At 25.8% G+C, this 16,872-nt stretch overlaps 1 protein-coding gene across 2 annotated transcripts in view; it reads right to left on the bottom strand.

The window, feature by feature from the left end:
* LOC101234558 (L-fucose kinase) overlaps nt 1–15,068 on the bottom strand; it is a 96,728-nt gene extending 81,660 nt beyond the window's left edge. Inside the window, exons 1-7 of one of the 2 annotated variants that reach the window (XM_065791566.1) lie at nt 14,923–15,068; nt 8,682–8,833; nt 8,475–8,525; nt 8,044–8,184; nt 7,868–7,940; nt 7,673–7,773; nt 865–945 (exon numbers count right to left, since the gene is read on the bottom strand). In XM_065791566.1, the coding sequence (XP_065647638.1) occupies nt 865–945; nt 7,673–7,773; nt 7,868–7,940; nt 8,044–8,184; nt 8,475–8,525; nt 8,682–8,833; nt 14,923–14,992 (669 nt within the window). In that variant the 5' untranslated portion in view covers nt 14,993–15,068. Of the gene's footprint in view, nt 1–864; nt 946–7,672; nt 7,774–7,863; nt 7,941–8,043; nt 8,185–8,474; nt 8,526–8,681; nt 8,834–14,922 lie in introns of both variants that reach the window. The other variant, XM_065791567.1, reaches the window with a different exon arrangement.
* Between the last annotated feature and the right edge of the window lie 1,804 nt (nt 15,069–16,872).

Raw genomic sequence — 16,872 nt, 5'->3', positions numbered from 1 at the left:
AAAGTAACTCATAACTTAATAGTGGTTGTTTGCAATCTTATTAAAAGTAAATTAGAGTTTAGAAATATATAAGTATATGACAATATGTAATAAGTAGTAAATGTAAATATAAAATTATAATACAAAAAGTATTATAAATTTTTTTAAGCCCTGGTTATCAACCTTGCTAAATCTTATAATTTTGCTGGGGCCGAGTTTGCAAAAAGTCTCATTTTCAGCCAAGGCTGGGGCTGGGTCACTTGGGACCCAAGGACTTAATGTACGTACACAACCTGAAATATCCATTAAAGTCAATGACTGAAAATGTTGGAACCAATAGGAACAAGTTGTACTTAGTTACCCAACATTTTCAGTCATTGACTTTAATGGATATTTCAGGTTGTGTTCGTACACTAAGTCCTTGGGTTATGTGAAATAGTTTATTTTTTATTTTTTAGTCCATTTTTAAAATGTTGTTTTTAAAAAGTTTTTTTTATATATTTTTTATTTTGTACTTTTTAGTAAAAAATAAAAAATAAACTAAAAAAAAACATTATTCAACAACGACTCTATTTAAACTAAAACACTAAAAGTTTGTTGTTTATTGTTTCAATTACTTTTCTTAATGATTTCTTTTATTTATGCTTAACCAAAGTCTGCTTTGCGTTGTTTGTTTTAATTACCTTTTTAACAATTTCTTTTATTATTACTGTTGACCTCGTGTTTGTTTGTCACCAAAAAAAAAAAAAATAAACAAACCGATAAGAAAGCAAGTTAAATAAAATGTTAATAAAAACGAAATGTGATCATTGCTTGTTTTTTTGTTTTTTTTTACAACTGAAAAGAAAATTAAAAGAAAAACTTATGAATGGTTTAAAAACTTACTGCAGGAACTTTTCCATCTTTTAATTTACAACTTTGAAGATCCTCCTCAGTCCCTTTATAAATAATGTCTTCAACTTCATTCTATTATTAAAAAACAATTTGATTGTTATTTTTACTAAACATTAAAATTTTATAACATTTTTACCAGAAAACTTTATAATCACCTAAATTTTTTTTTACAATAAGTTATACCAATATTTACAATCATCATATCAATAATCATATGATAAATTTAATATCAATAATTTTAACTTAAGATTATCAATGTATTACAAATGGCATAAACTACAGTCCAGGCTTTTAATTATCTGCAAATAATCAGAAAATTTCAACTTAACTACAAATAAACTGAGATTATTTACTTTTTACCAAGATTTTCAACATTGATAATTAATTAATAATTTTTTTTATTTTTTTAATTTTCTTATTAAAGTAAGCGTAATCCAAATTTTTATAACACTTTATGTAATTATTTTTATTATTTATCATTTTTTGAGATATTTTTTGTTACTATGCTATATAAAGTTATAACTTTTATGCAAATGTTTTGCATATGGCTTCCATAGAAATACTGCTTTATAATAGCTGCTGTGGAGAAAGCGACTAGTTCAGAATCAAGAGGTTCAGGGTAAAATTTAAAATGTTCTGTTAAATATTTTTTTTTTTACTTTTAAAATTTGTAAACTATGTTAAAGAAAAAATGAAGGCAAAATTAATTTAGAGAACTTTTTGAGTAAACTTTTTTATGAAAAAATGATTTTATTAGATTTGAAATTGCTGCTTAACAAAAGATTTTTATTATCATTAATCTTTTAGATTGATTATAGAACGAATGTCAATTAGAAATGATTAAATAGTATATGAGTAGTAGGCAAAGATTTTAAACAATTTTAAACAAACTTAAACAATTGCCCACTTGTTTGTTTTTAAAAAAAAACTAAATTGTGAGAAAGCAAACATAAAATGATGTTGTATTATGAATGTTTTAAGAAATAGAAATAGTATAAGTTTAAATAAGTTTTTTAAAATAAGGAAACTTTTATTTTATATCATATTTAAATTTTATTGATAATTTTTTTCATAACAATACTGTCTAATTTAAAGATATTTTATAAATATAAAAGATTTTAACTGATAACTTAGTTTCAGATTAAATTTAATTACAATGCGGTACTTTCAAATACACAACTGACGTAATTTAACTTTTAACCATGTAAATATGTATATTAAGTAAAGTTACATTTACAATTTTTGGTTACAGAACAAAATCTCATAACAAGGCCTGTATGTGTTTATTATGTTAGGTAGGCCCCCTAGATGGGCTAGAGTAGGCCCTCCTAGATTATTTAGGCACTAAATATTTATTATAGGCTATAGGTTAATTCAAAGTGTAAAAATAAAAATTCATTTTCTTACACATTAATTTTTCATTTTCCTTTTTTAAAATAAGCTAAACATACTACAACAAGACCTTATATTCAACATGTATTTTGCCCAAGTTCTCTCAATATAATCAATATCAACTATATTAAGAAAAATTCTTAAGCTATATATAAATATACTTATATATAGCTTTAGAATTTTAAATATTCTTTTGACAAAGTTGCTTTTAACTAATTTTACTTTTATTCAACTTACCTGTATTGTGTTGAAGCCAAAACTATTAAATTAGTTGCAAATGCATTTAAAACTAAATCTTTTTAAATTACTGCAAAAATGCAAACTTAATTGACTTGGATTTTTTTTTTTTTTAAATACAGAATGGGCAATTCCACATCAAATCACCCAGTCCATTGAATGTGTCTTCCTTTTGTGTTATATTTTGACACATTATTCCTAATTATAAAAAAATATTGCATGCAAAATTTCAGCTAAAAAAGTTTAGCGGTTGACAAGATATTGCAATTTTTATACTGACCTGGTTTCCTAAAATGACCCGGTTTTCATAACACTCTGAAAAAACATTTTCCTTAAAATAATAAGAAATAAAAATGGCAAAACATGAAAATTAACATATATAATGTTTTTTTGATGCTGAATTCAATAAATGTACTTAAAATGCTCAAATATAAAAAGAACATGCATAAAAATTAATAAAACAACTAGTTTCTATAAACCAACTTTGGGGCCCAATATCTCAAAACACCCCCATCAAAAAAAAACTTTTTTTGCTGTTAATATTTTCAGCTGTTTATAATCTTACTAGGCACAAAAAATCTAACTGGAAAAACAACTAAAACATACGGAACTTTAATTTCAAAGATGTATTACTTTTTCAAGAAATTCTCAAAAAATATTTGTAAATAAAATAAAGTTAATCGTAATTTAAAAAGTTACTTAAATATACAAGATTTGTAAAGGTATCAAAGATGAAAGTTATTTTGACTGTGTTTGTAATAGTTTACAATATTGCTCCCATTTTACTTGTACTTCCTCTATTTCAGCATTTTCAAACACATAGTTTCTACCAGAACTAGAGCAAGCTTGTGGAACAGATAGTTTTTTCAATATGTTGGTGTTTGGAATAAAACAGTAGACGTCTCTTTCAGGCCAGTTAAAACAGATTGATGGACCATTTGGATGAAGAAACTTAACTTTAGCATCAACTTCTTCTAAGTTGGTTTTAGTTACAATGCCGATCCACCACTAATCATCACAGACTACAGCGACATAACAACCTAAAGTGACAGTATCAAGTTGAGATATGTCTTGTTTCTTTTTAAGATTGTGGATTATTGTATAATTAGTGTCTGTACTACACCTCTTTGCCCCAACCTTGTTATCTCCAAGATGTATAAATTGATGAAAGCTACGAGTACCAGGTAGAGTTGTTACACCAGTGTACCTTTCTTTTTGCTCTTCACGTTGCAATTGTAAGTCCAATCCCTTTATGTAAATGAAGTTAACAACTTTGATTTTACCAATACAAAATTCATACATAGCTTCTGATGTGAGAATTTGGTTTCTGTACGGTCGTTTTAAACTTTCTTGTGCTGTTAATCTTTTTACAGTACCACCAATCCCATCGCATGGTGACTTTCCGTGGGACGTGGCAAAAAAGTTCCATTCAATTTTAAGGCAAAATTCGCTCTCTAGTTGACATAGATTGTAAAAGCTTTTACAATTTTTGTACTGTCCTGCGCAACCATCAGTGAATAAATGTAATTTGGACAGATTGGAAAATTTTATTTTTAATATTGGTATGATTAGTTGGAACATTTTGTACACATAAGTTACATCATGTATAATGTCATCTGATATAAAACAGTAAGAAATATGTTTCAGTTCACCTTTATCATCTTTATAGTATATGACTAATGGATGTACAGAACATTGTTGGGTGTTCCAATGATAGCTCTGTATTTTATCTTGGACAACAAAAGCATAATTTTCAGCAAAGTCGCCAATAATGATAATGTTTGATTGATCCATATATTGTTTCAGTTGGTTAAGGTACTGTGATTGAGAGTGAGCAATAAAAGAATGAGCTTGTAGCTTTTCAAAACAAGATGCTAATAGTTCAACAAACGTTGGAACATCAGCTGTTAAACTTAATAGTGTTGCACGGTCAGTAGTTTGCCATTGCTTGTAGTGTATCTCAAAATCATCTTCGTATTCTCCAAAAATCTCATACAAATATTTGGTGAGGGGTTCTTTACCAGGACAATCATCACACTGTGCAAGCATGCATTCTTTATTTTCTACTGAGCAAACGGTTTTTGAAAGTAAGTCCCTATACTTTAGTCCAATATTTAAAGCATCTACTAGCAATATGGCATTTTGGTGATAAGAAGAAACACAAACAGAATGTGTACCACTTGCACCTGGCAAAATGCACCACTTTGGTCTAAGTGAAGCAAATTTTGAGTAACTTATTTGTATTTCTGGATTGTTTTCTTTGTATAATAAATATAGTTCCTTTAAATTACACAAAAGCAGTTTTTTTTGTTTATGGACGTTCTTTTGAATGCTAACATAATCTTTTTTTCCAGGCATAGTTCTACATAAATCACTTGAATCATAAAAAAGTTTAAAAGAATCTTCTATTTCTTTTTGTAAGACTTTCCCTTTATACAAAGATGAGATAGCCAACAATCCTTTTTTATTAAAAAGTTGTCTAGCCTTTTTTGCATGGTATTCTGTAACTGCAAAGTTATTTTGTACTTCTAATATTGACCAACTTGGGGGTGCCAGTGTTAGAAGTTGAACAATAGTTCTTTTGTCAGAACATAGAATTTTTTCTTTTAACAAGCTCATAATTTCATCAGAGTTTTCAGCCTTCTTTTTAATGTCATTTGGTTCATAACACAGTTTTGAGGGAACATTGAATTGACTTTCAGTTTTTCTAGTAAGGTTACTTACCATTTCGTTGATGCGCGCAACTTTTCGCTTTCCTTCTGAGAGTATATGTTTTGATGACTTTGAATGAGATTTTAGAGGAGATATATTAAAATTTTTAAGTTCTTCATTGATCTCCTGTCTTTTTGATTTGAATGATGATATTAGAAAATCTTCATCTTGTTCACCCTGACTTTGCTTCTCTTTTTTAAGATCTGCTTTTTTGGCAATCTTTTGCTTACAGGGTTTGCAAAGTTTCTTCCCAGGAGCAATACTTAAGCTACTTCTCATCATGTCTTGTGACTCATTTATCGTAACTACTCTAAGATTTTCTAAAAGTAATTGAATTGTATATATAATTGCATATAGCTTTATGTATTTTGTATATAGTATAATTGTATGTATAGTTGTATATAGCTTATCTGCACAATTGTAATAACTTGTAATAATAAACTTTTACAAAAGTTGTCTAAATTTTAAAAACAAATGCTCATCCATATCACACTAATTCAGTTTTTATATAAAACAAAACAGGATGTTTTTTTCAGTTGTTAAGTTCAAATAATTAAGTTATCATATAATTAAGACTTCCTTAAATATAACAAAATTGTTTTTTTTTTTAAGGAGTCTTTTAACTAAATATAATATTTTACAGAATTCTATTTGAAAGTTTTTTAAAATAGCTTATTGAAAATTTGATACATTTTTGAAATTAAAGTTCCGTATGTTTCAGTCGTTTTTCCAGTTAGATTTTTTTTGCCTAGTAAGATTATAAACGGCTGAAAATATTAACAGCAAAAAAAAATTTTTTTTTGATGGGGGTGTTTTGAGATATTGGGCCCCAAAGTTGTTTTATAGAAACTAGTTGTTTTATTAATTTTTAAGCATGTTCCTTTTATATTTTAGCATTTTAAGTACATTTATTGAATTCAGCATCAAAAAAACATTATATATGTTTATTTTCATGTTTTTGCCATTTTTATTTCTTATTATTTTAAGAAAAATGTTTTTTCAGAGTGGTATGAAAACCGGGTCATTTTAGGAAACCAGGTCAGTATTAAAATTGCAGTATCTTGTCAACCTCTCAACATTTTTAGCTAAAATTTTTAAAGGTTTTTCAAAAAATTTGAAAACCCATGGTTCAAAATTTTCTAAATTTTGGGTGATTTGATGCGGAATTACTCGAATAGAATAAGTTTTTCTTATGTTATTTTTTTTTATTGACCAATTTATTTAGGGATTGGCACAGCAGAGTGTACATACATTGACTGACTTAAATAGGTAAAGCATGCAAGGAGTGTACATACATCAACAATTTTTTTATTATTAACAATTTTAATTTTTGTCTGGTATTGTTTTCTCATTAAATTCAAACTAGAAAGAAATACTAAGAAAAAAATTTTTATTTTTCAAAAATTTTCAAGCCAAATCTTAGATAACACCTAACTCAACCATATTTCTTGTTCTTAAACAGTTACTCATAATATATTAATATAGTTTGGGGTGGTACAAATCTAAACAGCCGTGCATGCCGTAATGCAGCCGTGGCGCAGTGGTTAGAGCGCTTGCTTTATAAGCAAGAGATCCAGGTTCGAAACGAGCTTTGAACATATATATTTAACAAGGTTTTCGAAAATATTCTTTGTAAAAGATCAAACGGAGTCATAAACCTGGAGAAACTAACACAGCTAAAAATTTCAAATTCAACATAACTGAACTTATTGTTAATTAAGATTCATTACTTGACTTTTTCTAACAATATGCTCTTTATTTTTTAACACAAGATTACTGTTGATAAGATTTTCTCTTTTACTGGTTTTCCTGTCACATAATTATTATCTTTTTTATTTTTTGGTTATTTAGTATTTTTAAATACTTTGTAATTTTATCCTTGTTGGAAATCACTTTTAAGTTGTAAATAATTACTTGACATTAGTAAAAATAAAATTAAAATAAAAAAGCTAGTCAAAAGAGTTGTTTAACAGTTCAAAAAAGATCTTAGTCAAAGAAAATTTTTTAATGACCATTATTAGTTCAGCTCATTATTTAGTGTTTATTATCTGTCATTAATTATACTAAATTGGCTCACTTAAGTATACTTGATTGGCTCACAATCTTCAAAACAAAAGTTAAAAGATTTAAAAAAAAAATAAAAAATAAACAATAAAAATTACAGTGCTAATAAAACTCATATGTTAAAAAATCAAAAATGTTTCATTAAAAATTTTTAGTTCGATTTAATTACAATATTTCTCTTATTCTTAGTTATAATCTAAATAGTAAATATATTAAGTTACATTTTTAAACCAAAAAAGGAAAATAATTTGTTACTAATTTTATGATGTTTTAAATAAAACACATAAAAAATTAACACATACAAATAACCAATATATATAATATTCGTTATTTTATGTGTTAATTCTTGTATAAATTTATTTAAAACATTATAAAATTAACCAATATATAATACCTCATTGCTAATTTTTATTACACCATGTTTTTTAGCCACAATATCAATATCTACTGGAACACTGAACATATAAACTGAATTGCCGCATGACCAATCTACCTCTAAAAAATAATTATTTTTTATGCATAATACTAATGTTATCAACATTATAATGATACAAAGTTTAAAAAACCAAAAATAAAAGAAAATACCTACTCAAGCTAGGTGGCAATATAAGCATACGATCACAGTTACATACCCAAAATCCTGCAGGTGAATCTTTCGAAACCTACGAAGATAAACTTTTAACTTCATAAGGAAAAGATTTGAAAGAGTTCAATCGTTATTACTATTCAAAAAAAAAAAAAAAAAAAGAATGAAAATTTACTTACAATATTGACAGCCATAAGTAGAAAAATATCAAATAATGTAGCTGAACTTGAAAACTTAGCACCAGTATTATCTATGTTCTCAACAAAGGCTGGCAAAGAAATAAATGCTGGAGAACAGGCAGTATATGGTGTACTCAACCCCTTAAATAAAATGCATTACTTTAAAACATACCTAAATAATATTATGTAGCACATTTACAAGGACTTGATAAATTTGATTACTTACTATGATCTAGATTGTTATGATTTATTATATAAGCACTATATACTATAGTTTATGAAAATATTAGTACTAACAGTACATAATATTTTCATAATACTATAGTATACAGTATATATACTTATATATTATGAAATTAGTATGTACTATATACTATTGTATTATGAAAATATTTAATAATTTTTAGAGCATAAGCATCCATACAACTTACCATATGCACAATCAAAATGTGTTTATTTTGCAAAACATCTGACGATATAACCTAAACCAAAAAAAATAAATAATAAATTAATGAAAAAAATTATTGTGTTGATAGTGTTGAGAATTTAAAGTTACTAGACAACATATAGGTTTATGACATAGAGTTGCAGGTTGAATCAGTAACCGATCATAAATCCTTAAAATTCAAGCCTCATACTGTGTATCCCTGCAAAGCACTTATATGTTCTGTTATATGTAAAATAGCATTAAGTGTTGCTCCGCCGCTACCAATATTTGGTCTTGGATCTACAACACATAAGATGATTGTCTCAGGATCAATTAGCATTTTCTGTTGGCGTATCTCCACTTCTAAAAATATGAAACATAAAATAATTTTTTTGCTAATTTTTTATTCAAAATTAACACACAAAAATATAATTGCAATTTTTAAATTTTTAACTCAACTCATTGTCTTAAAATCATTATCAATCTTTAATTTATCAATCTTTAATTTATCCATCTTTAATTTATTCATCTTTAACTTATCAATCTTTAATTTAGTGTGTGTTTAGCAGTTGTTTTAAACAATATATTAACCATTAAGCCCTTAATTGCTTTTTTTATTTTAATATAAAACTTTAAAGATTTCTGTCAATAAAAATAAGAATCTATCAATACTTATTTAAATGCATTGTTTTTAGAGTAGCTTTTTGGTTGAAAGAGCTAAATCAACCCCCCAGTTGGCCTTGTGTAATATAGATGAACTTAAAGTAAATTAAAAACTCGAAAAAGTATAAAAAAATTTTAAACTTTTTTGAAAAAGTTGACCTCAAATGACTATTGATCACTAGGGCAATTCCATTTTTACCATTTAAAATTGGTATAGATGTGGAAAATTCTGTAACAAAAACTAAGAATAACGGTGTAACTATTTTTTAATTAAAATGGTTAACTGATTAGGGTGAGGTATTTTAAATGTTTATTTTATAAAAAAAATAAATTTATTAAAAATAAATAATAAGTTTAACTAATTATGTTTATAGCCCGCTGTACGGAACAGTAAAACAAAAAACTTCTATACAAATGATGTACACAACCACCATAATGGTAGTAATTTTTTTTTTAAATAGAAAAAAGTTAAACTTTGTTATATATTGCCAACAATTTTCGTTGCAGTCAATATTCATATATATATATATATATATATATATATATATATATATATATATATATATATATATATATATATATATATATATATATATATATATATATATATATATACACACACACATATATGACAATATTTCACAATCAGTAGTTTTTATAGCTTTTATGTTTAGTAAATATCTTTATTTAAACATGTGTTTATGTTTAGGAATACATTTCTAGCTGTATTGTATTATAATCAGCAAAATATTCATAATTTTTAAAAGTAATATAATTATATTATATATTTTTTTTATTATAGGTGATAATTTTATTTTCAATTATAGTATTAAAAATAATGATCTACAATTTGTACAATTTGTATTAAGTGCATTGATCTAATTGTAACTAAATCAGAAATAAAGTATTGTATTTTAAAATATGTAACTGCATCTTGTTTTCAAATAGATAATAAATAAAATGGGAAAAGTTGCTAAGTCCATTAAAAGTAGAACTCGCTGCACAAGTTCTCGGTTTGCAGGACTACCAAATGATCTTCTTTTTAGCGACCTTCCCACATTTAAACAAGTTATACAGTTCAGCTACAAACTCAATAAACAACTCACTGCCAAAAAATAACTGATCAAAAAATTGTTTCTCAAATAAGCATTAAACTTGTTGAACTATGGAGAAAAGTGAACTCTAAACTCCCCTTGATCCACGAGAGAAGTATACGCAAAAAACTTGAGTTACTTTTTAAAAGAGTTTTGTGTGCTGAACATAAAAAATCAAAAGGGAACACATCTAGCATCATTTATTTGGAGAAGAATTTTAATTCATTGTTTGATTTGTCTGCTTGTAATTGTGAACTACCTGTTGCTAATTGCGATAACAGGTATAATAAGAACTTCTTCATCGAGTTTTAAATTTAAATAAATTTTTTATTAACTTACTTTAAAGTTTTGGCATATTTATTCTAAAATTTAAATTACATTTAACAACTTAATTAAATCATTTCTGCAGACTGGTTAGATGTGACATTAAAGATTGTTTAAAAAGGCATATATTGTGCAATTGTGATGAAGAAAAAAAGGTATTTAGCAACTAAATTTTAAAACTACAAAAATCGATTTTTTAAGGACATTTATTACAGCAAAAAATATTTTATTAGTAGCGTTTACTTTTTTTTTTATTTAGGTACCAGTGAATGAAAGGGAGTACCTAAAAGACCAAAGAGCTAAAAAGGGTGGAAAAGGGTCATTTCAGATTGGCAAAATTGATCAAAAAGGACTAATCAAGTTAAAGAATAAACAAGTAATTGGAACATTGTATAAACAAGAGTCTTGTGTGGAAAGTCTTGAAGAATCGAATTTAGTGGTAAATAAGCATATGTATATTTTTTATTAGTGATTCGTAAGTGCAATTAAATATTTAGAATGAAGTGTCTTAAATTGGTACTTAAATTGGTTTAACTAATGCTATTGGTCTAGCACAACTGATATCTGATATATATATATATATATATATATATATATATATATATATATATATATATATATATATATATATATATATATATATATATATATATATATATATATATATATATATATATATATATATATAACTGCAAGTATATTGTTTAATTCAAGTATATATAAATTTTGTTTAGTGTGATGATCCTTGTTCTGATGATAATGATTGTGATGACGGTGAAAGTAACAATGATCCATATTTTTATGAAGAGATGTCTACTTTATATAATTACAAACACTTGCCTAACTTTGCAAAAGCAGCAATACGTTATGGAATTAGTAACAATGCCGCTGCTCATTTAGGTACAGGGTTACTAATTAACTATGTAACAGCTGCTGAAAAAACTAATATCATTACAGAAAAGAAAGTTTTTAGTGAGAAGCTTAGAATAGGAGAACAACTTGACATAGACCATAGTAAAGAGGTTTTTCATTTAAAAGTTATTGGAATTGATGATAAAAAAGATAAAGAAACGCTTGTTCACACAATTGCTTACAATTCAGAAGGTGAGCCAATTATAATACCTGGAATTGAAAAAGAAGTACATCTCACATTTACTGCAGAAAGTGGAACAAAGACAAGAAAATATTTAACACATAAAATTATTACAAGTGGAACTGGAGTTTCTAAAGCAAATGCAACTAAAGAAGTTTTAAATGAGTTTAACAGCACTGAAACTCTTGAAGCTGTGGTTCTTGACAATACAAGTTCAAATACTGGTACCGACAATGGTCTCGTTGTTAAGCTAGAAAAATTTATAAATAGAAAATTACATTTAGTTGGATGTCAACTGCACCAAAATGAATTGCCATTGAGACCAGTAATTATTCTACTTGATGGAAACACATATGATTCAAAGAAATATAAAGGTCCAGTTTGTTCATCGGTTTCAGAAAATTCCATACATGAACTCCCTATAATAGTTTTTTCTACAATAATGTCCGAAATTCAGTCATTTATGGATGAGCGTGTTGTTTCTGATTTAAGTAATGATCAAAGAAAATTGTATGAATACACCATTGGTATATCTACAGGTAAAATTTCAAAAAAGCATGCAATGACAAAACCTGGACCTGTGAACCATGCAAGGTGGTTGACACTTGCATTACGCATTATGTATAAATATACTAGAGAAAAAAATCCATCGGCAGAGTTGGTTATGATAACAAAGTATATAGTCCAAGTATATTCTCCAATTTGGTTTGCTATAAAACGATCAGGTCATTATAAAGATTCAGCAAAAATTCTGTTTAAAATGATTGAGTTGACTAAATTGCAAGATAAAAAGATTCAAGAAGTTGTTTTTAAAAACTTAGCTGGAAATTCATTTTGCTGTTTACAGGAGAATTTTCTCTATTGCATGATAATGGATGATGAGAAAGTAAATCGCGACAAAGCCATAGATCGAATACTCATTATTAGGAAACTAAATGAGGAAAATAAAGAATTTGTTCCTAAGCTTAAACCCAAAACAATAATGAAAATTGATTTTGATTGTAACTGCTGGATTGATCTTGTTCAAATATGCCAAATTGAAGTGGAACCTCCTACTACAATTTATTTTTCATCCGTTGAATTGATGAACGCAAAAGAATCTGGAAAGGTTTTATCGCTTACATTTCTTCCAAACAACTCTCAGTCGGTTGAACGTGCAGTTAGGTCAGTAACCAAAGCATCAAAACTGGTTTATGGTCTCAAAAAAAGGCACAACTTTATTCTTACTAAAGATCAGAGTAGGAAAGAAAATCATAGAAATGTTACCAAAAGCAATTATTTTGTTCCAAGCATTTAAAAAAAACTGTTAAATGTAACTCTTGTAATACTAATTGCAATAAGAACAATTTATTTATTTGAACTTTATTTATATAAATTTATAAAATTAAATTTATATTAGTTTTCCAAGGTTTAGGTATTAGAAAATGAACTGATTCTTTTTTTTTTTAAACGGTAAAAAATATAAAAGGGTTTAAAAATAAAATCATTTTTAAGCCTCCCTTTCTTGTTTTTGGGGTAGTCAAGGCATTATTTAGGAAAGGTGACACGAATCTTAAATAGGCTTTTTATAAAAAAGTTCCCTAAAATAAAACATTTTTTTTATATATTGATCATAGCAGTGGGTAGGATTCTCAATGCAACTTCACTAACTCCTAACTGGAAGCGGGGGCAGCCAGAACTCGCTGTTTTTTTATTAATTTTTTTAAGTAATATCTATAAAGAGAATGTTTCTTCAGATATTTACGAGTGGGGGTCCACGGGGCATGGAGAGCCATCACGTCATCTAAGAAAAACCCTGATTGGCGCCCCTATTATTTTAAATTTTTCTATATCAATGAAGGCCCTTATTTTTTTACGTAACATTTCTTTGGCACCCCTTAGACATCTGCTGCCCAGGACAAACTGTTGTGTCACTAGTCGTGCCAATGATAATGATCATTATTATTTTTGTTCAACTTCTATTTTGCTTTTATTATATTATTGTCTTAGATGCTTAAAAGTGTTAATTTATGACTAGAATTTTCAGCGCCCCTTTTCACCCTAGTATTACATGGGTGGTTGGCCGTAAAATATTTACAATAATGTTCTTTGCTATTAGTGATAGCAAACAACTTTAATATAAGCCTTAAACATTAGATTCAAACCATTTTTTGTTACATGCTTTATTCAACAAAAGTTTATGTATTCGCACAAAAATACCCAATTTTATCCATTTTTAAATGTTAAAGCCCGAATCAGTTTTATGTTTTTTTAATTTTTATTTTTTTTAATGTGCTTAGATTTATACATTAAATCTTCCACGCCCATACCAATTTTTGTTTTCGAAAAAAAACAAATGATCTTTTCAATTAAAATATATTTAATTTTTTTGCATTTTAAAGCTATGCAATTTCAAATGCAAAATTTTATTTTTTATATTTAAAAATATATATTAAAAACATATGTGGTGTTAAATGCATATTTTTTCAAACGCACTTTGAGATACTTGCTTTAATTTTCTTTTTAAATTAAGAGATAAGAATTTATGCAAGCAACAATGAATCATTTTGACAAAACAACCACACTAAAAAAACGTTATCAATCCATGACTGATTGTTTTGGAATAACTAAAGAATTTTAAACCGTTTCTTATCTTGACCCTAGTTACTTATATATATATATTTATATATATATATATATATATATATATATATATATATATATATATATATATTTATATATATATATATATATATATATATATATATATATATATATATATATATATATATATATATATATATATATATATATATATAAATATATATATATATAAAGGTTAGAAAATTTTAAATAAAGTCAGCAATAATTCAAGCTCAACACTTTTTTATTAACTTGTTCAAAAATATATCTCTACAAAAATATATTTTTTTTAATATTTTATATTCAATAGAATTCTTTTAATTTTTTTTCTTTCTTTGTTTAACAATTATGTGTAAAAATTTTTATATTAAAATAGATCAAAAAATGTTTTTTCTTCATTCAGAAAACTTCTTACTCCTAATTTTTTTGTCCTTTCCTAGGGCTTTTTCAGTTTGCCAGTTTAACCATTTGGCATTTTGACAATTCTGCTAAACCATTTTTAATAATTTTAATTCAATAATAAAAATAAAGCAACAAATTTAAATTTCATATAAAACTAATATTAAAAACTTATATAAAAAAATGTATATATAAAAAAAGTATAATAAAGATAATTTAGATCAAGTTCAAAATAAACAAAATATGGTAACTCTTACCTTTTTGAAAAGATAGTGCAGAATCTGGATCTGAGCAAGTAATCACAATCGCACTCCACTTTCTATTCATGTTTATTTTGATTTGTTAACTTTTTGTTGTTTTTTTAAACTCAACTATAATCAACTCAAATTAAAATCAAATATAAATAAGATTTATAAAAAATTATTCTAACAGATTGTAGTTCACTGACAATTGAAAAATAAAAAAATTAATGTTCACAACTATAAGATTTTAATTATTATTGCAAAGATAGCTTCATAAGGCCGAGTGAATAAAAAAAAAGCAATTGCTTTTACTTAGTAATTGGTCAGATCTACATGAATAAAAACTTAAGGAATTTTGCTCAAATTTTTAACCATTATTTTATAACGTTAATTTTTAAAGCTGAGCAATTACTCAGCATTTTTGGAGTAAATTGCTTAACTTTACATGAATAAAAATTTGAGCAATTTTGTTCAAATTTTTATTCACGTATAGCTGAACAATTACTCCAAAAACGCTGAGTAAAAGCAATTGCTTTTTTTTATTCACCCAGCCTATATTTTAAGCTTTTGTTTGAGTATATTTAAGTTTTTTTTCTTTTATATTGAATTTCTCAAAATCATTACTACAAAATTCTATCAATAAAAAGCAGGCTAAACATTTTTCTTTTTCCACTTTCTCAACACAAGAACTAATACAAACATGTGTGTATACATACATATATATATATACACTCCAAGTCGGCGCTTACGGGGACATGTTTTATTTGTTCCCATAACATTCTTTTTTTACTTTTTTCTACTATTTTTATCGTATTTATATAATTTTTTAAATTTGTATTTTATTTCTATTTTTATTTATACATATTTAAATTTATTATTTTATTATAAAAATATAGTTTTTACACTTATTTTTGTTATTTTTATTTATTTATAAATATTATATTTCATTTTTATTTTCATCTATTTACAAAAATGATTAATTACAGTAATATAACCATATTTAAATTTTGCCGTAACCCTAACTCTAAGCCTGACCTTGATGCTGACCCAAACCAAACCCTCAGTCAATATAGCAGCACTCTACTGCGAGTCAGGCTATTTGATAGTGGATGTATGTACTTTTTGTTCTCTATAAAAGTTGCTTACGGGGACATTTTTTTTTACAAAAAAATGATGCTTACAAGGACAAAAAATTAACGGGTACACTAAAATATCCCAAATAATGCTAATGTCCCCGTAAGTGTTTGTTTTTTGTAAAATCTGTCCCCATAAGTGATACTATAGGTGTGTGTATATATATATATATATATATATATATATATACACAGGTTTTGTACATATAGACAGGTTATATATAGACAGGTTTTGATAATGTCATTTTTTTATATAAGTATGACATTAGGGAAGAGTTAAAGCAATGAAACCACAAGAATTAAAATACTTATTATTATATACCAAAACTTAAAGGATATAAAATTAAAATGAACAAAAGCATTACAACTTACTACAAAGCATTTACAAATATACAAACTTTAATAACTGGTATTTTATTAATAAAACCAATATTAGAGTCTGAAAAATACACACAGTGTAAATAATTAATAAAAATATTTATTCAACCAGATGAATACGTGGCTTTTACTTTAAAAAAATCATTTAAAATATGATAACTTTAATATATATATACATAAAATAGAAGATAGGAAGAATTTAAAATTACATTAGTTTTTGCATTACATTGTGATATATTTACTAATTTATCATTAAGTTAACTTATAGATACGAAGATATGATATGACAAAAATTAACTTATAAACATATATATGTTAAGACAAATCTCTTGATATGTTTGATATCTATTTAAATGAATATTTTTAGTTGAATAATAAAAATCAATTTTAAAATTACTATTTTAGAACAGAAGTTAGTAATCTTAGCTTATCTTTAGTTTTAGACACAAATAAA

This window comes from Hydra vulgaris, chromosome 02, assembly GCF_038396675.1.
Source record: "Hydra vulgaris chromosome 02, alternate assembly HydraT2T_AEP".
Lineage (NCBI taxonomy): Eukaryota > Metazoa > Cnidaria > Hydrozoa > Anthoathecata > Hydridae > Hydra > Hydra vulgaris.
This window is presented reverse-complemented; position numbering and strand designations above follow the sequence as displayed.